The 26,140-nt window shown below is 48.0% G+C and overlaps 2 protein-coding genes across 7 annotated transcripts in view; one reads left to right on the top strand and one right to left on the bottom strand.

Annotated features, from left to right (window-relative positions):
• The window catches only part of PGAP6 (post-GPI attachment to proteins 6), a 26,695-nt gene extending 3,353 nt beyond the window's left edge, over positions 1-23,342 (bottom strand). The window contains exons 1-6 of one of the 5 annotated variants that reach the window (XM_010950895.3): positions 23,069-23,168; positions 1,532-1,709; positions 1,260-1,452; positions 936-1,063; positions 443-711; positions 38-351 (exon numbers count right to left, since the gene is read on the bottom strand). In XM_010950895.3, coding sequence (XP_010949197.2) covers positions 38-351; positions 443-711; positions 936-1,063; positions 1,260-1,361 — 813 coding nt within the window. In that variant the 5' untranslated portion in view covers positions 1,362-1,452; positions 1,532-1,709; positions 23,069-23,168. The other 4 variants (XM_074346686.1, XM_074346687.1, XM_074346688.1 and 1 more) reach the window with 4 other exon arrangements.
• Positions 22,599-26,140, top strand: NME4 (NME/NM23 nucleoside diphosphate kinase 4). 2 transcript variants are annotated; one of them, XM_074346693.1, is made up of 5 exons: positions 22,604-22,816; positions 24,431-24,564; positions 24,835-24,936; positions 25,053-25,165; positions 25,708-26,140. In XM_074346693.1, exons 1-5 carry the CDS (start codon positions 22,726-22,728, stop codon positions 25,829-25,831), a joined length of 564 nt encoding a protein of 187 aa, XP_074202794.1. In that variant the 5' UTR covers positions 22,604-22,725; the 3' UTR covers positions 25,832-26,140. The 2 variants fall into 2 exon arrangements, with proteins under 2 accessions (XP_074202795.1, XP_074202794.1); XM_074346694.1 differs by lacking the exon at positions 24,835-24,936 and having other exon boundaries at positions 22,599-22,816.

Below are 26,140 nucleotides of genomic sequence, written 5' to 3'. Positions count from 1 at the left end.
TCAAGCAGGGTCTCGAGGTGCTCACAGCCAAAGATACCTTGTTGACTTGCAGAGAGATGATGAGGGAGCCCCCACTGTCCATGCCCGTGTTGAGGTACAGCCGCAACACGGAGGGCATGTCTGACTGCACCGACACCTGGTCTAGGGGCCGGAAGCGCACGGACACCACGTCCAAGTCTTCCCGAGGGACTGGGTAGTTCCTGAGGCAGAAGGGGCTGTCACCTGCCCCGCTGCTCCTGTCCAGTTCCTGGTAGCTGGGGCTCAGGGGCAGCAGACCAGTGGAGGCATTTCTGCTCTGGTTTGCACTGTTCTGCAGAAGGTGCTGGAAGCTCACACTCCATGGCCTGCAGGCTGTCAAGAGGACAAGGGGCTCAGTTGGAGGAAGGCCTAGGGGTGGAGGGCAGGGAGCAGAGCCACCCACCCCTCTTTCCATGCAGCCCACCTGTGAGTGCAGCTACAGCAGTGAAAGCTACAGACACAAGCGGCCCCGCCAGGCTCTTGGCTGTCACTTGCAGCCACCGGCCCCAGGGCGGTGAGGGCAGCAGCAGGCGGCAGTCCTGGGTGGGCCCTGTGCAAGTGAGCACCTTCCGGAAGTTGCCGGGCAGGGTGGCTGAGCCCACGGTGAGGCGCACGGGGCAGCCCAGGCTCCCATTGGATGCACAGCCCTGCAGCTCCAACCGTAGCTCCTGGGTGTACTCAGGGACAAAGATTCTGCAGCCAAGGGGATATGGCCTCATTCAGGCTCTGCAGCTTTGACCGGCGTCACCACAGCATTCACACTCAGGCTGCTGGCCAAAGGGGCCAGGGGTCGGGTCCCCACTTCTTAGCACAATCCAGAAACCCAGACCCCTCACTTTCTCACCCACAGTGAGGACAGCAGTACCACCCACTCCACCAAACTCGGAGGCTGGGCCTTCCCCAGGGCCTCCACTCACTTGAGGTAGCTGGGATGGTGGAGGAGAGTCTGCGGAAGGGGCACATCAGGCTCCAGGATAGAGACCTCGACCACCCGCACAACCAGCATGTCAGGCTGGAAGACGTAGGCACAGGTGGGAATAAAGCCCTAAGGAGAGAGCAGGCATAGGGAAGAAGAGGAAGCAGGTGAGGGGGCAGAACTGGGTCAGAGAGCCTGGGGGTTCGGGGGTGGTGCTGGGCAGCAGAGACTAGAGCAAAGTCTGCCCTGAGGTGGTGAACAGCAGGGACTGGCCATTTGTGCACTGCAGGATCCTGCCCCCTAACCATGGAGGGAGTCCCCTCACCTTCACCTCAATCTTCTGGGATGAGGGGGGCAGGTGGGCGGCCACAAACCAGTCCCCGGGTGCTGGGTGGGAGATGTTGATGGAGGTGTTGCCATGCAGCATCTTGACAAGGAAGGAGGGCTGCACGGAGGTGTTGTCGGGGAAGCTGGTGCCCAGTGGGTTGATGACAGGAGGGGCGCCATAGCGGAAATACCTGGAAGTAGAGAGAGTTGAGCAGGCTCAGGTGGGAGGCCCGGGAGGCTCAGGCGGGAGGGCGGCAGGCAGGCACCTACACAGTGATCTCCACGTTGGTGCAGGAGGGGCCGCTGCCCTGGGATGCCTGCAGCAGCCAGCGCAGCAGCACGGTGTCGGGGGGCACACGGAAGCGGAAGAGCCTGGTGCTGCCATACCAGCTATAGAAAGCCAGCTTCTGCGGGGACTGTGAAAACTGCTCAGACACCAGCCTGGCATCTGTGGGAGAAGGTGCTGTCAGCCAGGCCAGGGTACCCAGGACCCCCTCCACCTGGGGAGCAAGGCCTCCAAGGCCCTTCTGGCCTGGAATGGCCAGAGAGAAAAGGTGAGGGAAGCCATGGAGCCCTTGGGATGAATGTCATGCCAACTTTGACCCTGAAAGGTCACTGTCCCCCTCCAGCCCTTGACAAGGGCCTACGACTCAGAAGTTTTCAGTCAGGCATCATGTTCCTATTCATGTCCACACATCCAAGACCACCCTTGCCATCTTTCTAAACCCCTCCACCCCATCGATCTCTGGCTCACAGGCTCAGTCCCCACAGCCATTCCTCTGCCAACTTTCCCCAAATCATCACATCCCACCCACTAGGCATCCCTTATCAGCAACAAGCCCCAGAGCCCCCCATCACCTATCACCCCAACTGCCTCAGACCTTAGAAGCAGAAAGAGCCCCACTCAGAGGGCCCTGCTTCTGCCTACTGGTCACAGTCCCTCTTGGCCCCGCTCACATTGCAGCCCTGGTACATAAGGGGCTGAGTGATGAAGGCTGAAGGACACAAAAGTGGTCAGGGTGGGAGCCCCACTCCTCTTCATGTCTGCCTTGGGCCCTGCACATCAGGATGCTCCCTCACCTCCTCTGAGCCCCCTAGCTCCAGGATTTTTGATCCTGGTTCACTGGACAAGTGAGGGGATTCAGGTCTGGAGGCTGGCTGACTTGGGGTACAGCTCACCAGAGCCTGAGTTCCTCCTCTCCCAGAGAGGTGGCGGGCAGAGACCCTGCGCTGCCTTAAGCTGGAACGACTGGCCCCTGCACTGCAGAGGGGCACAGACACAAGGCAGGGGCCCAGACCAGGGATCCCCCATGGCCCAGTCCTGGCAGGAGCTCTCAGGCCTCCCATTCCATGGCTCCTCAGCTCCCCTCCCCTATACACACCAAAAGTTTACACTTGCTCACTTCCCAGGACAGCTTGGAAGGTCTTCCAGGACTCAGCACAGAGGCCTGAGACCCCACTCTGGATCAGGGCCCTCCTTGGGTGTTTACTAACCGGTACAACCTCCACTGGTGCATATGTCCAGGGCCCACAGTGTAACCACCTGCCCAATGAGTGGGTGAAGGTGCCCACCCAGACCCTCCCTCTTGGGCCTTCCATAGAACAGGCATGCCCTGGGTGCTCTCTGTGTCCAGGGGGTGGCTGACCAGGCCTGGGGTCCAACCACGAGACGCCTGGGCAGCATGGCAGGAAGCCTGGCTCCAGCACCAGCTGGGCCTTGTGCTTGGTATGACCTTGGCTGTCCCTTCCCCTCTCCAGGTCCCAGCTTCCTAGTGAGTTGGCCAACAGCACCTCCCTTCGGGTGCCGCTCCCTCCATTGATTAATAGATGTTAAAGTGCTTCCTGAAAAGTGCACTATGGTCACAGCAGGGTGTGGCCTCATGCTCCACAGGCTGGGTGACTCCCCCTACCCCAATGGGAGAGTGGCTGGCTCACACCACCCCAGCAGCAAGCCCAGGGCCTCTCCAGGTGGGCCAGATGCGCAGGTAAGGGAGCCAGGTGAGCAGCTGGCTCTCCTGCCAGCCTCCTGACCCTCCCCTGGAAGCACCTTGAGAAAAGATAACATGCCACTTGCAAAGCCAGTCTGAGCTCCAAGGAGTCCAGCATGGGGGCTGGGCAGGCACAGGCTCCATACAGGACACATTCCAGGCTTTTCGGGTGTCTACTGGCCACCAGGTCCCACCCGTCTGGCTGTGGCCTGAGTGCTAGGAGACTCGGAGCCAATGAACTAACACAAATTTTCTCCTTAAGCTGCTGCAGCCTCCAGGATAACATAATGACAACAGTCGAAAAATTTAAAAGTGCTGGGAGCTGAGGCAGGACAGTTCCCCACCTCCTCCCCCACAACCTCAGGACCACAGAGCCTTTGAGAAGCGGTCAGCCAGCCTGCTGGGCACCCAACTTCTAGACAGGGACAGGCAGGGAAGATCACACTGCAGTGTACAGCCCCTTGACCTGAGAGAGGCAGAGCCTTCTGGTCCCCACCAGCACAGGACATCTGCAAATCAGGTGGTAGCTGTGAAGTTTCAGCATGTGCACAAGAGATAAGAGAGGTCATCCTAAGACCCAGTGGTCCCCTACTCCCAGAGCCACAGCTCTGCAGCCTAATCTCCCTGCCCAAGATGCCCACGTTGTTATGTTGGTCAATGCACCAGGCAATTAACACCATTAACACATCCGTCTGAGCTGGATATGGAAGTCATATTTCTGATACATGAGAGTGCCAGCCACATGAACACCTGCTCTGGCCACAGCCCCTCCAAGGACACAGGGTTGAGGGGAGGAGAAAGAAAGTCCCTGAGCCTGTCCTTGGATCCTTAATGAGGGCATCCTTCACCACACCCTCCAAACCAGGACAGGCACCCAGTGCAGAGACCCTGCCCACCCCTAGACCCCAGAAGCCAAGATCACAAAGCTGCCTGCCCCTTCAGCAAGCCTGGGAGATGAGAGGCTGCCCCAAGTTTTCCATCTACATAAATTCTCCACCAGTGATCCCACACCTAGCCCTGATACCGGGAAAGGAGGAAAAGGAGAAAGTACAGGTTGGAGGTATCCAATGAAGCGATTTCATCAGGGGCCGATCTGGGGAAACCACCTTTCATTCCCAGCTGTGCCAAGCTAGGAAACCAGAGGCACAGCCCTCAAAGAAACAGGAGCCTGGAGGAGCAAGATTTCAGAAAAGAGAGGATGGGCTGGGAGCCAGCCCCAGGCTGTACGATGAGCTGCCTACTACACAGGGGGGCATCTGGGCCTTCTTAGCCCCCACGTGGCCCCCAGGGAGTCCAAGGCCACAAGAGTCAGGGAAAGGGGGGTTACTCAGCATCCCCAAGTGCCCTGCAGAACCCCTCCTGGTCTAGCCACAAGAGTCAGGGAAAGGGGGGTTACTCAGCATCCCCAAGTGCCCTGCAGAACCCCTCCTGGTCTAGCCACTTCCTTGGGCCTCCACCAAAGGAAGTGGAAGTTCCCGAACAACACAGAGGTCCCCATTTCTCAGAACCACTCTGGCGAACTAGAGTCCTGAGGACCACTTGGAGTCTAGCCTCCAAGAAGTAAGGCCAGTTGTTGAAAGTGACTGCAGTAAGATGGTGGTCACCTTGGGAGGGGTGGAGGCATGACACCCACCTAGATTGCTACTCCAGGATCTTAGCAACTTTTTTCCAACTCTGCCCCTCTCCCAAACCAGATAGGGGTCCCAGAATCCCGCTGCCCAACGCTTCTTCTCAGGGAGTCTCGCAGCTCTTGGGAGTCCCGCAGCTCTTGGGAGTCCCAGATGAGTTCCCCACCCCGGCTCCTTCACCTCCACGTCCAGGTGCACGGTGGTCGTGCCCGACCTGCACGGGTTAGGAGCAGGAGTACGAGGAAGGAAGGGAGGGCGAGCTCCAGGGGGCCAATTCGGCGGAACCTGACCCTGGGGACAGAGGAGGAGGCGCTGGCGTCCTTTCCACCTGACTTCGCTCACATGAGGCGCCCCGAAAGGGGCTGCCCTGCACCCCCAACCCGGGGTGGGGACCTGGGCCCTATGCCCGCGCCAAGTGAGCGTACAGGTGTCCCCAGGTGAGTCACAATCCAGGCCCCGCCTCCTAGCCGCTGCCCCCTGCTCCCAGCCCGCGCCCCCCCAGGATGGCGCCCGTGGGTCTACCGTAACTCACCGCTCTTTCTGCCGTCGCCGGCGGCGGCAGGCGGGGACAGAGCGAGCAGCAGCAGCAGCAGCAGCAGCCCCGCCACCGCCACTGCCACCGCCGCACCCCCGGTCCCAGTCCCAGCCCGGCCCATAGCTCTGCGCTCGGCCCGGCGCTACCCGGCCCGCGTCCCCGGCCACCCGCCCCCGCCGCCGCTTGGGCAGCCACCGCCACCACTGCGGCCCCAGCCGCCACCTCTGCCTCGGGCTCCCATCGTCCGGGCCGGTCCCAGCCGCTGGCGCCCCGGGCACTTCCGCCTGCGAGGCCCCGCCCCGCCGGGGTCAAGCTGAAGAGGAGCGCAGGGCGCTGGGCGCCGAGCAGGGCGCGGGGGGCGTGCCGGGACGGCGATTGGAAGGAGGACAAGAGGCGGGGGCGGCGCGGGACAGGGCGACGTGGGGCTGGAAGGGACGCGGGCGGGAGGCGACGCGAGGACCGAGGGGGCGTGCCAGGAAAATGAGTCCGAGGGAGGTCGCGGACTGAGGGGGAACCCAAACCCACAACCGCGCGCAGGTTGGGGAGGCGGAGCAGGAGAGGCTGGAGGGTATCTGGACACGTGGGGCTGAGGGCGGAATGGCGGCAGACCGTGCATGGGAACCAGGGGGCAGTGGGGGGTCTCGGTTCAGAGGGAGAAATAGTGGGGCGTGAATTAGAACGCGCAGGAGATTCCAGGCGACCGTAGAGCACCCCACATGCTTCCTGGAGGCGCTGGGGGCCCCGGGGACCCAAGCATCTGCAGATCCCTGAGCGGTGGTGGGCCGGGCGCCGCGCGAGGTCCATCCAGCCTACAACCGCTCCCGCCTCCCGGAGCTGGACTCCCCGACCGGGCCTCCTGGCGCTACACACCTCAAAGGCGCTACGACTGTGGGACTTTCAAAGAAAGATGAAAAGGCTCCTTGCACATGTTTCGCGCACTTTAGGTGGCGATTCACGTTGGTGGATGGGACTCACTTCTCACCCTTGATACCAGGGTAGATTCCGACAGACGGATTTCAACATAAAAAGGAAACTGTAAAGGGACTGGAAGAAAACTTGGGGAAACTCTTTCAGAGTCTAGGAGAAGCGACAGCTTTTCTAAATATGACCAGAAGACTAGAGGCAAGACTGAGAAATTCAGCTACGTTAAAATCAAAGCTTCCTGAAGAACAAAACTGCATAACCAAAGTCAAAAAAAGAAGCGGTAAACTGGGGAGGACATCCTTACAACTCACATCACAAAGGGCCAATCTTAACGAGAAAAGAGTTCCTACAAATAAATACCAACTCTCCAACAGGAAACGACTGGAATAGATTCCTGGAAAAGATACACAAATAAACATTTCCCTCCTCAGAGAAATGCAAACTGAAAAATACCAAGAGGCCTCTTTTCTTTCACCTAATAAATCCGAGGAGATCAAAAGTTCGATGTTACCAAAAGGCTGCGGTTGTGCGCCGACTCTCCTACGTTTGGAGGCCAGAAATTGGCCTAGGCGGAGCCTCACATGATCCTCAGTCATCCCGCCGCTGTGCGTTTTCCCTGCAGAAATGGTCACAGAAACATGGGGTTGATTGCCTTTCAGTACAACATGCACCAAGATACTGGTCTTAAGGAATGGGGTATTCAAATCATGGGTACCGCGATGGATATTCAATGCTGTGATATTTTAAACACTGCTACAGTGGACTGTAAAAGGAAAACCAGGAAACTGTACTGATTGGGAATGGTCTATCAGGTGAACTTTAGCTGAAAAAAGGAAAGGGCAGAATAATGTGTTCAGAAAGCTACTATTTTCTAGGGAAAAAATTTTTTTATTTGGATGGAAGCATACAGCAGCAAGGGAAGGATGGGAACCAAGTGGCTGAGGACTGAGAGGTGGGGGCTGTACCTGTACCTTTTGAACTTTGTACTAGTGGTGGGAGGAGGGTTTCCTTGACTGGTGGTGGGTTTATTTGTAAGCCCTGGGCTACTGAAGGCTGGGGAGAGGAGGTGAAGGGTGGAGGCCAGGAGCACCCCAAGCCCTAAGTGTGAAGCCATAGAAGAGATCCTTTATTCCTCTGGAATCTATGCTGGGCCCTCCTCACCCCTGGCAGCAGGGGGCTCTGAGAGTCTCAATTTAAAGGGACAGAGACCAATTCTGGATTTGCTGAGTTGCGACTTTAGGGCACTGTACTGACCCAGATCCTGCCAGGGACTGCAGTTGTGGTCAGCACTAAACACTGCGGACTGTTCCATCTGCTGCCCCAGGCTGGGCTCTGAGGGCCACCTCGGTAAAGTTCACCAGCAGGCAGGAGGGGAGGCATCAGACACCCGTTTCCCCACCTCTACCCCCCCCCCCCAGTGTTCCACCTGGAAGTGCTGGTGAACTTGTAAAGGGACAAGAGTCAGGAGACCTCTGCTAAGTAACAGTATTAGCAATGGAAGGAACCCCCCTCGCAGGGCCTTACTTTGACAATAGGAAACCCAGGCCCAGTGGCCGGAGGGCCCTATCTAGAGGTCTTGCGTGGACACAGTTGTGTATTCCACTTCACACTACACAGGAAGATGACAATAGGGTTGTCAACTGTCAAGAATAAAATGATAAAAATTCTAAAAGGAAACTAGAACTTGCCCCTTAGAATACAGGCATGGGAAAGAATTCCTTAAGACAGGAAACCAGGGAACCATGAAGAAGAAGTTAGTTGTTGGACTATATTTTTTTAAATGTTACGTAAGTATAAAAAATGTCAAAGTAAAAAAGGATAGAAATTATTAATTAAGTCAAAAGACAAACAGGAGAAAACATGTGTTATACATGTGATAAACGATGAATATATCTGAGATAGAAAAGAAATTCACACATTGAAAAAAAGACAGCCCAAAAGAACAATAGACACTGGAAATGTCCTGGCAATTGATGAGAAGATGAGGAAAGATGCAAATGGTCACAGCATATAAGGCTGCTTGGTCCAGCAGCAGTCAAATTGCCTGAATACAAAGGAAAACAAGACACCTGTCCCCTCTCGGAATGCAGGGAACAGGCACCTCCCACTTTGCTGATTGGACTGTGGACTGCCTCACCTTTTCAAAGTTACATTAAAATGCAATAGAATCACAAGGACCCAAGGGCAGATTCAAAGAGGTGTTGGCTGCAGAAGTGATTATGGCTGTGGAAACTTGGGAGCTCTTTAAAAAGCAGGATGGGTGAATAAATTAGGACATACATATACTATGAACTTCCACACAGGTCAGCGGGTCTTCTGGAGCTATACCCATCAAGTTGCTGGAGAGCATGGATACATCACATTTCCAAACTGGAACAGCCTCAGATCCTCTCATGAGCCCTGAGTGTGGACTTAGTGAACGGCTGCCACCCACCCAGAGGGGAGGTCTGGGAGAGGGACGGACGGACAGGGGAAGGCAATTTCCCTACAGATAGTCCCTGTCTAGTCTCAAAGAACATTATTATGTTTGATTTGGATAAAAACTTCAAAGGTTCACAAAAGCAAAGAGAAAGCCTATAATTCAATTTTATGCAAATAATCAGAGGAAGAGTTGCAGGACATGGATTTTAGGGATGCCTCCGTGGCCTCTGGACCTGCACAGGGGAGCAGAAGGAAGAGTGCTGAGGTCCTCTCCAGCTGCCCTCCCCTCCCTCCCACCTGCCTGGCTGCTCTTCTCCCTTCCTCCCTCCCTCCGTCCATTCCTGCCTGGTTACCCCACGCCAGTGTTGTCGCCACCCTGGGCCCAGCACCAGCCGGCTTCATCTCCCACTGCTTCCCTTCCAGCTGAAGGCTGGGCTTAGCCTTGCACACACTGCGGGAACACAGCCCTCAAACCCCCAGCTGCTCTCCCCCATCCTCCAGAATTTGCCCAGGGCTCCTCCCACAAGTCCCTGTGGGGATCCCAGGTCTGAAGGGGCCCCCTGCTATATAGATGGGGAGGTGTCCTGTCCCCTCACCACCCCTGCAGTTTCCCTGAAGGAAGGAGCTGAATCTCCCCCTATGTGGTCTGGGGAGGAGAGGTGCAGTCACCCTTCATCTTTGTCCCAGTGCCCCAACTTGTCAGCATGAACTAGACCAGGGTGCCCAAACATCTGGGTAGTTTCCCCATAAGTTTTTGGAACAACGTAGAGTTTCTGAATCTTTATTGTACCAAGACAAAGTTTTTCTTAAGTTCAACTACCCATATATTATTATTTCATAAAGGAAAGATCATTTTCCTACCAAAAAATTAGGAAGTACATACTCTTAGAATTGTGCTTAAATAAAGATTAGGTATTTTCATGTGGAATCCAAAAAAAAAGAAAAAAAGGGGACACTAATGAATTCATCCACAAAACAGAAACAGACTCACAGACATGATAAACAGTCTTATGGTTACCAGAGGAAAGGTGGTGGGAGGGAATAAATTTGGGAGTTTGAGATTTGCAAATGATAACCACTATATATAAAAATAGAAAACAAATTTCTTCTGTATAGTACAGGGAACTATATTCAATATCTTGTAATAATCTTTAATGAAAAAGAACATGAAAACAAATATATGTATATATATGCATGACTGGGACATTAAGCTGTACACCAGAAACTGACACATTGCAACTGACTATTCTTCAATTAAAAAAAGAGGATTAGTTTTTTCAAGTTCAGTGTGTGTGTGTGTGTGTGTGTGTGTGTGTGTGTGTGTGTGTGTGTTGTGTGTGTGTTTAATGGAGGCTCTGGGGATTAAACCCAGGACCCCCTGCATGCTAAGTATGTGCTCTACCACTGAGCTATACCCACCCCCTCAGAGTGTGGTTCTTATTTGCTACCATTTATCTGGGTAAATGAGTGCTTCCCATCCTGGATGCTGGGCACTTACAAACCAGAGGATGAAGGACACAGGTGGTGCCCTCAGGGCTCCTGGCCTACAGTAAGCCTGGGACAAAGTCCAACTGCATTGGAGCATGGTGACCAGAGCAAATTCCTGGTCCCCTTCCAAATGGAAATAGCAGAGGGTGACAGAGGCAGAAGATGGTTGCCAGGGTAGGGGGCCCTTAGAGTGGTGGTGTGGCTTGAGGGCTCCCCTTGCCACCCTCCCCAGCATCCCTGGGCTGCCAGGTGAGGGCAAAGTGACAGGAGCCCCTGTTCCTAGAACTGACCCACTCTAGTTCCCCCTCTGGTGAGCAGGGGTGAAAAGAGGTCTAACATGCCTAAAGTTGAAGTCCCAAGAGGACAGGAAAGAGAATGAGGCAGAAAAAAATGTGAATAAATAATAGCAAAAATATTCTCAAGATTTGGTGAAAGACATTAATCTGCAAGTTCAAGCAACTCATTGAACCCTAAGAAGAATCAGTAAAAAGAAAATCATACCCTGGCACAAAATAGTCAACTACCGAAAACCAAACATAAAGAGAAAATACTGAAAGCAGCCAGAGAAAAATGACATTCAGGGGAATAACAATTCAAACAATTTATGACTTCTCATCAGAAACAAAGGAGCAGACAGGATGGGGGAAAGGAGAAAATGGACCTACATGGTTGTAAGATTCTTGCATCTTACATGAAGTGGTACAGTATTAATTCTAAATAGTCTGTGAGATGTCAAGGGGGTAATTACAATCCCTAGAGCAGCCACTATAAAAATAATGCTGGGGTATACCTAAAGAGCCAATAAATAAGTTAAATGGAATTTTAAAATATTCATTGAATCCAAAAGAGGTCAGGAAAGGAGGAAAAGAATACAAATCGGAGGGTCAAACACAAAACAAATAGTAAAACAGGGGACTGAAATACAACCTTATCAATAATTATATTAAATATTCATGGACTACATACTCCAACTAAAAGGCAGAGATTGTCGGACTGGATTTTACACAAAGACCCAACCACCTACAAACAATTCATGTCAACTATAAAGACACAGATGGGTTGAAAGTAAGTGGATGCAAACATAGAAAACAAACTTATGGTTACCAGGTGGGGAAGCGGGTAGGAAGGGATAAATTGGGAGTTTGAGATTTGCAGATACTAATTACTATATATAAAATAGATAAACAAGTTTCTACTGTATAGCACAGGGAACTATATTTGATATCTTGTAGTAACCTATAATGAAAAAGAATATAAAAATGAATATATGTATGCATATGTCTGACTGAAATATTATGCTGCACACCAAAAATTGACACAACATTGTAAACTGACTATACTTCAATTAAAAAAAATGTAAGTGGATGGACAAAGACACAGCATCCAATAATACACATGAGAACCTGGAGTAGATAAGGTAAACTTCAAGACAAAGAGTATCACCAAAAACAAAGAAAAATACTTCACAACAATAAAAGGGTCAATTCATAAGAACAAAATAAATATGTATGCACCCATTTAAAGAGCTTCAAAAAACATGAAGTAAAAATTGATGGAGTTAAAGAAAGAAATAGGCATTCCACACAATTGGGAGATTTTCACAACCTGCTCACAGCAGTTGGTGGAACAACCTAGAGTTAAAAATCAGTTATGACACAGGCTATTTGGACAATTCTATCAGCCACCTTGAACTTAATAAGTTTACAGGCACTACCTCCACTTGGTGCAGAATGGACTTTCTTTTCTTCCCCAACATGGATCATATGCTGGGCCAGAAACAATTGTCTGTAAGTTTAAAAGAATTCAGGTGACCATCGACAGGGACTTGATAAAGAAATTACAATATACATATATGATATATATATATATATATATATATATATATATATATATATATATATGTGTGTGTGTGTGTGTGTGTGTGTGTGTGTGTGTGTGTGTGTGTATATATATATATATCTCACATACACACACACACAAACACACACAATGGAATACTACTCAGCCATAAAAAGAATAAAATAATGCCATTTGCAGCAACATGAATGGACCTGGAGATCATCATTCTAAGTGAAGTAAGCCAGAAAGAAAAAGAAAAATGCCATATGATATTGCTTATATGTGGAATCTAAAAAAAAAAGACACAAACAAACTTATATACAAAACAGAAACATACTCACAGACATAAAAAACAAACTCATGGTGACCAGAGGGTAAATGGGGGTGGGAAGGGATAAATTGGGAATTTGAAAATTGCACACCTTGGGGAGTGATGGAAATGTTAGCTATCTTGATTGTGGTAGTGGTTTCATTGGTATATACATCTATTAAAATTCATCAAAGTGTACATCTGAAATATGTGTAGTTTACTGTATAGGAACCATACCACAATAAAGGTGTTTAAAGAAAAAACACCACCAATGCCTGTAGAATTTTGCCAAATGCTTTTACAGCATCTAGTAAGATATATTCTTTATTAATGTACATTTCTAATTTTGAACTAGTTTGGAAGTCCTATGATAAATCTCAGTACTGATTTTACTAAACTGCTAGATTTGACTTGTTAATGTTGAATTAGAACATTTAACTTCCCTTTTTATCTGTATTTATATTCCTTTTCTTACTCCTAGATACTGTATTTTCTCCTTTTTTTCCCCATCATCCTACTTGATGGAGTTTGTTATTTGCTAGATATTGGCTTACCAAATACATATTTTGTTCATTAATGTATTCTTTTATCTTTATTAATGCATTCTTTTAATTTTCTTTGGATTAAAAAAAAAAGTTCCCAGAGAGATTAGCTCGCCCCTTCCACCATGTGAGCTGACAATGAGAAGATGGCCATCAGTGAGGAAGTGAGCTCTCACCAGATACTGAATCTGCCAGCACCATGATCTTGGACTTCCCAGCTTCTAAAAAGTTGAGAAATAAATGTTCATTGTTTATTAAAAAAAAACAAACAACTACTATATTTCATTTCATAAGACTTATCCATTTTCTATCAATGTAATCTAATGTGAAACAAATATTTAACAGTTATTTGAGAGGTGAGCTTATTTCATTAGTATAGACTGTCAAATCGGTTTTTAGACTAAAAATAAAAAACAAAGAAAAGTGTAGCTAACTGCAAAAAAACGGAAAGAATTTAGATGATACAGAATGTGTTCTCTGACTGCAGCAGAATTAAATCAGAAATCCACAACCGTAAGTTATCCAGAAATCAGTGAAAATCAGACTCAGGCTCTCATGGCTGCCGGCTTGCAGGGAATGGGGACTGGGCAGTGTGGAAGCCGAGGCCTGCTTCAGCACAGACTCAACCCCAGCCACACGTGTTTACCAAAAAGGCACAGGTTAGAATCAGATGGGAGAATCTCCTGTAGAGCAAGAGGCCAGCAGCAGCAGGGCTGGGAGAGAGTCTGGTTCTCCTGGTCCTCTTCCCCTTACCCTGCAGGGCAGGGTCCCTCCAAGCACACTGCAGGAGGAACATCCCAGAAGTCCAAGGCTATCGGCCCTCTCTCCCATCCTCCTCATCCTCAGTCAGGCTGTGAAGGTGTCAACCAGGATTTTTGAGGCTGGACTGGGATAGGATCAGCTTCTAAACTCACACCCATGGCTGTGGTGGGCATCAGGTCCACACTGGCTGTTGGCCAGAGACATGGGTTCCTTGTCACAAGGACCTATCCATAGGGTACCTGGCTTCTCCTAGTGTGAGCTGCATATGGGATGGGGGTGTTGGGAGGGGGATGGAGAAAGAAAGAAGCAGGCCAACAAGACCCTGGCCACTGATCTTGAAGATGACCTCCCATCTCTGCTGCTGTTTCTTCCTTGTCACTGGGTCCAGCCCACATTCAAGGGGAGAGGATTCCATGAGGGTGTGGATTGAGTGGTTTTCTGTTGCTGAGTTGTAAGAGTTCTTTTCAAAATTTTCATACTAGGCCCTGGTCAGATACATGACTTGCAAATATTTTCTCCCACTCTGTAGGCTGTCTTTCCTCTTTCTTGATTATTCCATGCTGTTCACCAAAACAGGTTGGTCAGCTGAGATTCTTACTAGCAGTGACAGATTCCAATGGTCCAAACCCTCGTTCATACTCAGAATTTTCAGACTTGGAGATTTGTGCCCTGATTTTATTTGCATTTTTCTGATTACTCCTGAGGCTAAGCACCTTTGCATTCTTACTGGCTGTTTGGGTTTCCTCTGTGGAGAAGTAAATCTTTAAGTACTTGCTCTTGGTCAGTGGTCTTTCACTCACTGATTTCTAGACATAGGGACCTAGACCTGCATAGGTTTTAGGTGGTAGAAATATTATTTCTTATTCTGTGGCTTGTCATTTTTCTTTCTTCATGAGGGGTGTGTGTGCTTGTGTGTGTGTGTGTGTTTGTGTGTGTGTGAATGTGTGTTTTAGGTAAGAGAGTATGGGAAGATTTTTTTAATTGAAGTATGTCTGCTGTACAATATTACATAAGTTACAGTACAATGTAGTAATTCACTATCTTTAAAGGTTATACTCCACTTATGTCATGATAAAATATTGGCTATATTCTCCGTGTTGTACAATATGTCCTGGTAGCTTATTTATACCTAATAGTTTGAACTCCTTATTCCCCTACCCCTATCCTGCTCCTCCCCACTTCCCTCTCCCCACTGGTACCTAGTGGTTTGTTCTATCTATAAGTCTGCTTCTTTTTTGTTATACTCACTAGTTTGTTATATTTATTAGATTCCAAATATAAGTGATATCATACAGTATTTGCCTTTCCCTGACTTATTTCACTTAGCATAATGCCCTCCAAGTCCATCCATGTTGCTGCACATGGCAAATTTTTGCTCTTTTTTATGGCTGAGTAGTATTCCATTGTGCGTGTGTGTGTGTGTGTGTGTGTGTGTGTGTGTGTGTGTACACATATGGAATACACAAAGAAGATTAAGTTGGATTCACTTTGCTAGTATTTGGTTTAGGATGTTTGCATTTATATTCATCAATGATATTGGCTTTTCTTTTTTTTGTGATATCTTTTCTGGTTTTGGTATCAGGGTGACGCTGGCCTCGTAGAATGAGTTCAGAAGCATTCCTTCCTCTGAAATTTTTAGGAATAGTTTGAGAAGGATAAGTTTTTGGGTTTTTTTTAAATGGAGGTACTAGGGATTGAACCCAGGACTTCATGCATGCTAAGCACACACTCTACCATTAAGCTATATCCCCACTCTCCTGAGAAGGATAGGTATTAATTCTTCTCTAAATGTTTGGTAGAATTTGCCTTCAAGCCATCTGGTTCTGGACTTTTGTTTGTTGGGAGTTGTAAAATTACTGATTTGATTTCAGTCCTGGTAATTGGTCTGTTCATAGTTCCTGTTTCTTCCTGGTTCAGTCTTGGGAGACTGTACCTTTCTAAGAATTTGTCCATTTCTTCTATGTTGTCCATTTTATTGGCATATAGTTATTTGTAGTAGTCTCTTATGGATCCTTTGTATTTCTGTGGTCTCTGTGTGTTTTTTAAATAGATTTTATTTTAAGAGAAGTGTTAGATTCCCAGCAAAATTGAGCAGAAAGTACTGCAAGTTCCCATATACTTTGTCCCTAAATATGCTTAGACTCCTCCACTATCAACATCCTGCACCAGACCATGTGGTACATTTGTTACAACTGATGAACCTACATCATCATCACCCAGAGTCCATAGTTGACATTAGACTTAACTCTCGGTGTTGTACATTCTGTGGGTTTGGACAAATGTGTAATGATGTATATCCACCACTATAGCATCATACAAGGTAGTTTCACTGCCCTAAAAGTCCTCTGTGATCTGTCTATTCATCCCTCTCTCTCCCCAACCCCAAACAACCACTGATCTTTTCACTGTTTCCATAGTTTTGTCTTTTCCAGCATGTTATATAGTTGGAATCATACCATATGTAGCCTTTTAAAACAGGCTTCTTTCCCTAAGTGATATGCATTTAAGTTTCCTCTATGTCATTTCAGGGTTTGATGGCTCATTTCTTTCTTTTTTTTTTTTTTAAATCTTTGTTTTGGGGTGGGATTAGGTTTATTTATTTATTTATTTATTTAATGGAGGTACTGGGGATTAAACTCAGGACCTTGTGCATGCTAAGCACGTACTCTACCACTGAGTTATACCCTCCCACTCATTTCTTTTTTATTGATGAATAATATTCCATTGTCTGGATGTACCACCATTTATTTATCCATTTACCTACTGAAGACACCTGTTGTTTTCAAGTTTTGGCAATTTATGAATAAAGTTGCTATATAAACATCCATGTGCAAGTTTTTTGTGGACAGAAGTTTCCAGCTCATTTGAGTAAATACCAAGGATCATGACTGTCACATCACATGGTAAGAGTATGTTTAGTTTTGTAAGAAACCACCAAACTGTCTTCCAAAGATGCTGTTATTTTGCATTCCCACCAGCAACGAATGAGAGTTCCTGTTGCTCCACACTCTTGCCAGTGTTTGGTGTTGTCAGTGTTTTAGATTTGGGCCATTTTAATATCTTTGTGGTGTTTCTTATGAAGTTCTTCATTTTAATGCAGTTGAATTTGTCAATCTTTTCCTTTATGATTAGTGCCTTTTTTGCCTAAAGAAATTCTTCCCCTTAGAAGGCCATGCTTATATTTTCTTATCTTCTAAAAGCTTTGTAGATTTGCCTTTCATATTTAGGTCTTTGATCTGCCTGAAGTTTATTTCTCTGTATGTAGGATTAGGTCTCTCTCTCTCTTTTTTTCTAGATGAATACCTGACTGACCTAGTCCTATTTATTGAAAAGCTCCATTTCCAACTGATTGGCAGTGGCATCTCAATCGTATTTTACATGCTCATACATATATGAGTCTGTTTCTAGACTCTGCATCCTGTTCCCTTGGACTATTTGTCAATCTTTGGGCCAGTACAGGGACAGAATTACTACAGCTCCATAACAAGGGTTGATACATCACAGAATAAGCCCCCTTGCCCTTATCTATTTCAAGGGGTTTGGGTAGCCTGGCCCTTTACATTTATGTATTATATTTCAAGTCAGCTTGTCAAGACCACGAAACAACCATTGGGATGTTGACCTGCAAGTCAAGGTGAGGAAAGCTGACCACTGGCCTCTCTGTGGTCCCTGGGCCCTTGCTCTATCTGAAGGGTTCAGTGGTGCAGGGCAGGATGTCTAAGTAGTCCTAAGTCTCAGAAGGAAGTAGGGCTGCCCTGCCAGGAGGGAGCTGACTGTGAACAACTTGGAGACAAGGAAATCATGCATAAAGGGGTTCAGAGACCATGCTGGGGTCAGAATGATCAGGCTGAGCAGGACTAGCCACTTCCTCCATCACACCTGACAAGGACGGAGCTTGAGAGAAGGGCATTGCAGGCCAGCATAACTTGTGCCAAATCTAGCTGGCACGGGGTGGGAGGGAAGAAATCAGTCTTCAACGAATATGCGGGGGTTGGGTGGGGGTTTAATCCACACTAAGCCTGACGTGGGACAGTTGAAAACGATCTGAGAGCCAGGACATCTGCTCCTTAAGAAATGGGGGAGGAGAGTCTAGAAATGTGGTCATGGAGAAGTAAAAACTGTGCCAATACGTTGATAAAGTGCTTCCACGTTCAGTAATGTCATGTTCAGGAAGTAATGATGGAGAAATGAATAGGCTGGTGTTTCTGCTCTGCTGTGTTCCAACGCGCTCATGAAGTACTTCCGCCTGGTCCCTCCCTGCCTGGGGCTGGGTTTCCCAGACACATTCCCTGATGAGGACTTGTGTGAAACCATGAGAGGGATGTTTTAGGATGCATCCTAAAGTAAGTTGTAAGAAGTTGTCTGAAAAGGGTGGATAAGAAGGCTGCAGGTCATGGAACTCTGGCTCAATCTGCCAGGAATCTTTGAAGACCAAGCAGGTCACACCCCAGAAATGTCACAATCTGGGAGCCAGGAGAATTTAAAGTTTACAATTCAATGGTTTTTGGTATATTCACATATATGTGTCACCATCACCACAGTCAATTTCAGAACATTTTCATCTCCTGACAGAGAAACTCTGTACCCTTAGCAATCACCCTCCCATTCCCCCATCACTCCCACCCCTGCCCTAAGCAACCATGTTTATTACCGTCTCTATAGACTTCTCTATTCTGTATGTTCATATAGGTGGAATCATACAATACGTGGCCTTTGTGACCACTTCTTTCACTCAGCATGTTTCTGAGGTTCATTCAGGTTACAGCATTTGTCAGCACTTTATTCTTTTGACGGCCAAATAGTATTCCTTTGCACGGACAGACCACATTCTGTTATCCATTCATCAGCTGATCGACACGTGGCTTGCTTCCACCTTTGGCTGTTGTAAACAATGCTGCTGCGAACATTTGTGTGCAAATGTTCATGGACATAAGCTTTCATTTATGTTGGGTTTATACCTGGAAGGAGAATTGCTGAGTCATATAATTTTATTTTATTTATGTATTGAATTGAAGTATAATCGATTTACAATGTTGTGTTAGTTTCTAGTGTACAGGACAGTGATTCAGATATAAACATATATATATATATATATACTTTTTCATATTCTTTTCCATTCTAGTTTATTACAAGATATTGAATGTTCCCTGTGCTATGCAGTAGGACTTTGTTGTTTATCTATTTTATATATAGTTATCTGCTAATCCCAAATTCCTAATTCACCCCTCCCTCTGCTTCCCTTTCGGTAACCATAAGTTTGTTTTCTATGCCTCTGAATCTGTCTCTGTTTTGTAAATAAGTTCATTTGCATCATATTTTAGATTCCACATTTAAGTGATATCATATGATATTTATCTTTCTCTGACTTACTTCACTTAGTATGATAATCTCTAGGTCCATCCATGTTGCTGCAAATGGCATTATTTCATTCTTTTTTATGGCTGAAGACTATTCCATTACATACATATATATATAAATCTTCTTTCTCCATTTATCTGTCAATAGACACTTAGTTTGCTTCTATGTCTTAGCTATTATAAACGGTGCTGCTATGAACATTGGGGTGTGTGTACTTTTTCTAATTAGTTTTCTCCCGATATATGCCCAGGAGTCGGATTGCAGGATTGTATGATAACTCTATTTTTAGTTTTTTTAAGAATATCCATACTATTTTCCACAGTGGCCGCACCAAACTTTGCATTCCCACCAAAACTGTAGGAGTTTTCCCTTTCCTCCACACTATCTCCAGCATTTATTATTTGTGGACTTTTTGATGATGGCCATTTGGACCAATGTGAGGTAATTCCTCACTGTAGTTTTGATTTGCATTTTTCTGATAATTAGCAATATTGAGCATCTCTTCATGTGCCTGTTGGCCATCTGTGTGTCTTCTTTGGAGAAATGTCTGTTTAGGTCTTCTGCCCATTTTTTTATTGGCTTGTTCAGTTTGTTGTTGTTGCTGTTACTGAGTTGTATAAGCTGTTTGTATATTCTGGAAATTAAGCCCTTGTCAGTCGCATTGTTTGCAAATATTTTCTCTCAGTCTGTAGGTTATCTTTTCCTTTGGTTTATGATTTCCTTTGCTGTACAAAAGTTTATAAGTTTAATTAGGTCTCACTTGTTTATTTTTGCTTTTACTTCTATTGCCTTGGTAGACTGACCTAGGAGAACATTGCTGTGATTCATGTCAGAGGATGTTTTGCCTATGTTCTCTTCTAGGAGATTAATGGTGTCCTACCTTATGTTTAAGTCTTTAAGCCATTTATTTTTGTGTATGGTGTGAGGGAGTATTCATTGATTTACATGCAGCTGTCTAGCTATCCCAACACCACTTGCTGAAGAGACTGTCTTTTTTCCATTGTATACTCTTGCCTTCTTTTTCAAAGATTGATTGACTGTGTAAGTTTATTTCTGGGCTCTCTTTTTTGTTCTATTGATCTATGTCTGTTTTTGCGCCAATACCATGCTGTTTTGATGACTATAGGTTTTATATAAATTTATTTTTAATCATTTGAGAAACTACCAGACTATCTTCCAAAGGGCTACATTATTTTATATTCCTATCAGTAATGCAGGATGGCTCCAATTTCTCCACATCTTTGCCAACACTTGTTATTATGACTTTTTGGTTCTAACCATCCTAGTGGGTATGAAGTGGTCTCTCAGGGCTTTGATTTGCATTTCCCAGAGGACTAATGACGTTGAGCATCTTTTCATGTGCTTGTTGGCCATTTGTGTGTCTTCCTTGGAAAAATGTCTATTTATGCCCATTTTAAACTTAGGTTGTCTTTTTATTATTGAGTGTAAGAGTTTTTTTTTATATTCTAGATAGAAGTCCCTTATCAGATGTATGATTTGCAAATATTTCCTCCCATTCTGTGGGTTGTTTTTTTACTTTCTTGATAGTGTCCTCTGAAGCACAAAAGTTCTTCATTTTTACGAAGTCCAATTTATCTATTTTTAAAATTTTATTGCTCATGTTTTTGATGTTATACCTAAGAATCCTCTGCCAAATCCAAACTCATGAACAGCTACCCCTACATTTCCTTCTAAGGGTTTTATAGTTTTAGTTCTTATGTTTTGGTCATTGATCCATTTTGAGTTGACTTTTCAAAATGATGTGAGATAAGGGTCCAACTTCAGTCTTTACATCTGGCTATTCAGTTGTCCCAGCACTATTTGTTGAAAAGACTGTCTCTCATTGAATAATCTTGGCCTCCTTGGTAAACTCAGTTAACTATAGATGTATGGATTATTTCTGGACTCTCAATATTGTTCCATTAATCTATATATGTTTATCCTTGTGCCAGTACAACACTGACTTGCTTACTGTTGTTTTGTAATATGTTTTGAAATCAGGAAGTGTGATTTCTCTTGCTTTGGTCTTCTTTTTCAGGAGATTCTAATTATTCTGAGTCTCCTGCAAACCCAGTGAATTTTAGAATCACCTTATCAATTTCTACAAAGTCAGTTTAGGGTTTTGTGAGGGACTTAGCTAAATCTGTAGATCAGTTTGAGGAATATTGTTATATTAACAATGTTAAGTCTTCCAATCCATGAATATGGGATGTTTTCCCCTTTATTTAGATTTTCTGTAATTTCTTTCAACAATGGTTTGTGGTTTTTAGAGTATAAGAAATTAAAAGGGAAATGAGAAAATACTTTGAGATTAATGAAAATGAAGACATATCAAAACTTATGGAATACAGTTAAAGCAGTGTTTAGAGGGAAATTTATAGCTACTAATGTATATACTAAGAAAGAAAAAATATTTTAAAATAATAACCTAATCTCCCATTGTAAGACAGCAGAAAAAGAAAGTCACTTGTATTCAACATTGTACTGAAGATTCTAGCCAGAGCAATTAATTAAGAAAATGAAATAAAAGGCATCCAGATTGGGAAGCAAGAAGTAAAGCTATCTGTATTTCCATCTGACAATCTGGTATCCTGAGGAATCCACCATTGGAACTAACAAGTGAGCTCAGCAAAGTTGCAGGGCACAAGATCTATACACAAAACTCAATTATATTTTTATACAATTGCAATGAACAATTGAAAATGAAATTAAGAAAACAATTCCACCCACAGCAGCATAGAAGAGTATATATGCTTTTCCAAAAACCCCTTATGTAAGATCTCCATTAGATCTCATATTTCAACAGTAGGATGCCAGGATCCCAACCCTAACAATATTGTAATATGAGAATACCTGTGCTTTCTGTTTGTATTAAAGTCACAGTCACTGCAAGAGGGTTAAATATGCTAAATTCCTTCAGTTAGAGGAATGTAGTTACTTCAGAGGCCAGTTGAGAATAAAGGGGGGATGGATGCCCATTTTAAACTTAGGTTGTCTTTTTATTATTGAGTGTAAGAGTTTTTTTTATATATTCTAGATATGTCTCCCCATCCAAATGCAGGGATGCCCTGTCTGACCTTCCCTGACAATCTGCGTCCACCTTGGAGGCCCCTCCCAAAATGGAGGGTGTTATTTCTTAGGGAGACCCGGGTAGAAGAAGGTAACTCCGGAGAAGCCGGCCCTGCTGCCAGGACAACAGCATACTCCAAGACAGGTGCAGAAGTACTTGCATGGATTTAAAATGATATTTAAGGACTGCGTTGGTATAAACATGAGTACAATCCATGCTGAGTTCATCATTATTTTTTTTTTCTTCTTTATTTAACAGAAATTGACATTAAACACTTCCCAGGGGCCCTGTGAATGAAGCAGGGTCTGAGTGAGGTCACAGGAGTTGGGGCCTTGGCAGGGATGGGGGGGGGTGGGGGGTGGAGCTGAAGCCACGTGCTGCCCTTCATCTTTCCATCCCCTTTCTCCCTCGTCCCCCTTCCCCCCTCCATCCTCCTCCTGCTCCCTCCATCCTCCTCTCCCCTCCTTCCCCTCACTCCACCCACCCCTCTCCTCCCTCCCCTTCCCCTGCCTCCTTCCTCCCTCTCTCCCTCCACTCCTCCCCCTCCCTCCCTTGGCCTCTCCCCTGCACGCTCTGCCCACGCCTGAGGGCAGGGAGTCATGGGCCGCCTCTCTGCCCGCGCTGCGCTGCGGGGGCTGCTGTGCGGCGTGCGGGCCCCAGGCCCCAAGCTGCTCGCGCGCCCCAGCTCGGGTGAGTTTGATCGCCCGGCGGCCACGCGTTGGGAGGGGCGGGCGGAGGCGCCGCCGGCCTTTGCTGGCGCACGTGCGGGCCCTGGGACTGGGGGCCTGAGGCCTTGCGGCAAGAGGGCTAGAGCTGCACGCCCTTCGGCTTCCCGCCGGGCCCGGGCCCTGCGCGAACTACCCCCAAACTCCCTCCAACCCCTCACCCCACCCCCAGCCCCGCCGCGCTCACTGTCTCCCCGCCCCCGACTTCCCCGCTCACCTCCAAAGCTGGGCTCGGGTCAGGCAGGGCTTCGGGGCTCCTGAGCAGGAGAAAGCCAGAAAGGCCTGGTGGCTATAATGAGTGGGGATCCAAGGGAACCCAGGGCTACTGAGGGTGGTCACTCTCAGCTGATGAACACTCCTCCTGGAGCGTTTTTCCACCTGGCACATCCTTGCCTGGAGCCCTGCAAGTTTCTGCAGGGTCCTCCCGCCCTAGCTGTGAGCCCTCAGGCCCTTCCCGATCCGCAGCTGTCCTGTTGTTCTAAACGGTGGCAAAAGTGAACTGCCACTGTCTGAGGCACCAGCCAGCTGGCAGCAGGCCTGGCGAGGCAGCGGACCACAAGCACTGGGCTTTGAGGGAATGAAAGAAGGGGGCTTCCTCCAGCAGGCTTAATTGAAGGGATGTGGTGGGCACCTACTGCCTGCCTTCCAGGCCCCACACAGGCTATGGTTAATTTCCTCCTGGGGATAGGAAGGCAGCTGCACATGCCCCCCAGGGACACTGGCCCTCCTGGACCCTACTTCTCGTTTCTCCTCCAGTTCTCCTTACTTGCTGGACATCCAGGGCCTGGGCTCCTCTCAAAACACTCTTGACCCTAGACCCAATGCCAAGGGTCATTGTAACTCTGGAAGTGGCTTGGGGCTCTCTGGCAATGTCTCCCTGTGGGGAGGAGGAAGGCTGGGGCAGAGTTCAGCGTTGACCTTGGGTCTGAAAGTGTCCCACCTTGAAACACCACAGCCGCCTGGCCAGCGAAGGTGTGAGAGGAGGAGCCCTCTCAAGTCTCCCCACCTGCAGACAAGACCCCCCCTCTACCTTTCTCCTAAGTCCCCAGGTCACTTTGTCCCTGTGTCTGTGGCTAACCTGGTAGGAAAACTGCACTCCATTCTCATTGTCTCCCTGCCATTCCTTCACTTCAGACCCAGAAGTTGGGCACGGGGTCCCTCCTGATGTGGCAGGTTGGGGGTTCCAGCAGTGTGTGCTAGCACCTCGAAGGACAGGAGTGAAAATCAGGCCATGAGTTGTACTTTCTGGTGCAGCATCTCTGGCACTCTGGGTGGCCACTGAACTGGACTGTGCCTCCCCAACCCTCCAAGCTCGCTAAGATAGATGCCTTCTCAGGGGATACCACCTCCCTCATGGGCAGCGTCTGCCACTGCCATGGAAGGACCCATTGCCCTGATTGTCACTGAGAACATGCCAGACAGCCCTGGCTGTGGGCACCACACCTCTCCCCTCCAGAGCTGCTCTGGTTGAGGCAGACATGCTGAAGCCCAAGGGACACCTGGGTCTTGGCAGGGGAACCAGGTCTGGAGGACCTGAGACGGTGTGGCTACAGCAACCCTGAACCCCCCTCTTCTAAAGGAGGACCCTCCTGGACCCGGGAGCGGACCCTGGTTGCGGTGAAGCCAGATGGGGTGCAGCGGCGCCTCGTCGGAGATGTGATCCAGCGCTTTGAGAGGAGGGGCTTCAAGCTGGTGGGGATGAAAATGCTGCAGGTACCAAGGCTTTCAGCCTGGCCTATGGGTGTCCCTGAAGGCACTGGGGTGGAGGGGCTTCTCATGGACCTCAGCCCTTCACATCTCAGCCCTGCATTGGGACAGTTGGTATCCTGGTGTTGGAAACAGAAAGGGAAGGGTGGGGAGGTGCCAGCCCATGTAAGTGCCATCTGCAAAGGGCCATCTGGGTCAGGACAGCACAGTCACAGCCCCAGTGTCTGGGGGTTCGCTCTCCAGGGGCTCCTCTCACTCCTCCCCCAATGTACCCAGGCATCAGAGAGCGTCCTTGCTGAGCACTACCACGACCTGCAGAGGAAGCCCTTCTACCCTGCCCTCATCAGCTACATGAGCTCCGGCCCAGTGGTGGCCATGGTATGGTGGGGCAGGGGTGGTGCAAGGGGCAGAGGGCCCTGTACTGAGCCCAGAGCCGCTGAGCCCTTGATGACCCTCTCCCAGCTCTCTCACCCTCCTTTATCTTTGTGCTGCAGGTCTGGGAAGGCCCCAATGTGGTCTGCACTTCGAGGGCCATGATAGGACATACTAACTCAGCTGAGGCTGCCCCCGGCACCATTCGGGGAGACTTCAGCATCCACATCAGCAGGTACTGGGGCCCTGGTACACTCAGCACTTGGAGCTGAGGGCTAGCTCACTAGGGGTTGAGGAGGGCCCGGGTTTGGGGTGGCAGCCTGCTCCTAAGGCAGATCTATTGGGCCTGGGTCTCTTGCTGGGGGAAGGTAAAGCCAGAAGAGACTTTGATGGTGGGACATCACACCTAACGTTTCCTAGTGCAATATTTTTTAAATCCTTTCATGCACATAGGTGACGATAAAGGATTCCCTTTTTGTTGTGTTTGTGCTCTGCCATCACATCTGTTACCTCACTCGGTGTTGCCAGACACTCCAGGGGGCTGGCACGGGACGCATGGTCTGGGCTGGTCCTTGAGGTTGTGGGTAAGGAGCCGAGGCCAGGCTGGAATCCAGGTTTCCAGCTCCCCTATTCTTCCTTTCCACTTACACAATCACCTGACTTGCTCCCCTAGACAGTAGGGGATCAGCAGACTGTCCTGGAACCCCCAAGGTGCACACTGAAGAAGGTGCACACTGAAGTCTGTGCTCTACCTCTGCTGCCTTTCATTTGGGACAGGAATGTCATCCATGCCAGTGACTCTGTGGAGGGGGCCCAGAGGGAGATCCAGCTGTGGTTCGAGAGCAGTGAGCTGGTGGACTGGGCAGACGAAGGCCACCGCAGCAGCACCTACCCAGCCTGAACACTCAGGCTGCCCTTGGTCCCTTCAGCATCCACCCAGGACCAACTACCTCTGTCAACAAGAACTGAAGCTCACGCCCATGCTCTGCCCATCCATCCTAGACCATCTCCCTGCCCACCTACTGCCTGGCCCCAGCCCAGAGGGGTGGAGCCACTAACTTTATGTGCCTTTTAGTATCCTAAGCCAGCAAAAGATTGGATCAAATCCTTTTTGTACCAAAGTGCTACACAAGCTTTGGGGTGTCTCCAAAAGTTGGTAGTGTGACCTCCCTTCCCCCAAAGTGGGGACATTAAAATTCAGTGTGCTGTG

The sequence above is a fragment of the Camelus bactrianus genome, chromosome 18 (genome assembly GCF_048773025.1).
Source record: "Camelus bactrianus isolate YW-2024 breed Bactrian camel chromosome 18, ASM4877302v1, whole genome shotgun sequence".
NCBI classification, from domain to species: Eukaryota; Metazoa; Chordata; class Mammalia; order Artiodactyla; family Camelidae; genus Camelus; species Camelus bactrianus.
Note: the sequence above shows the minus strand (reverse complement) of the source record. Positions and strands in the feature narration are given on the sequence as shown.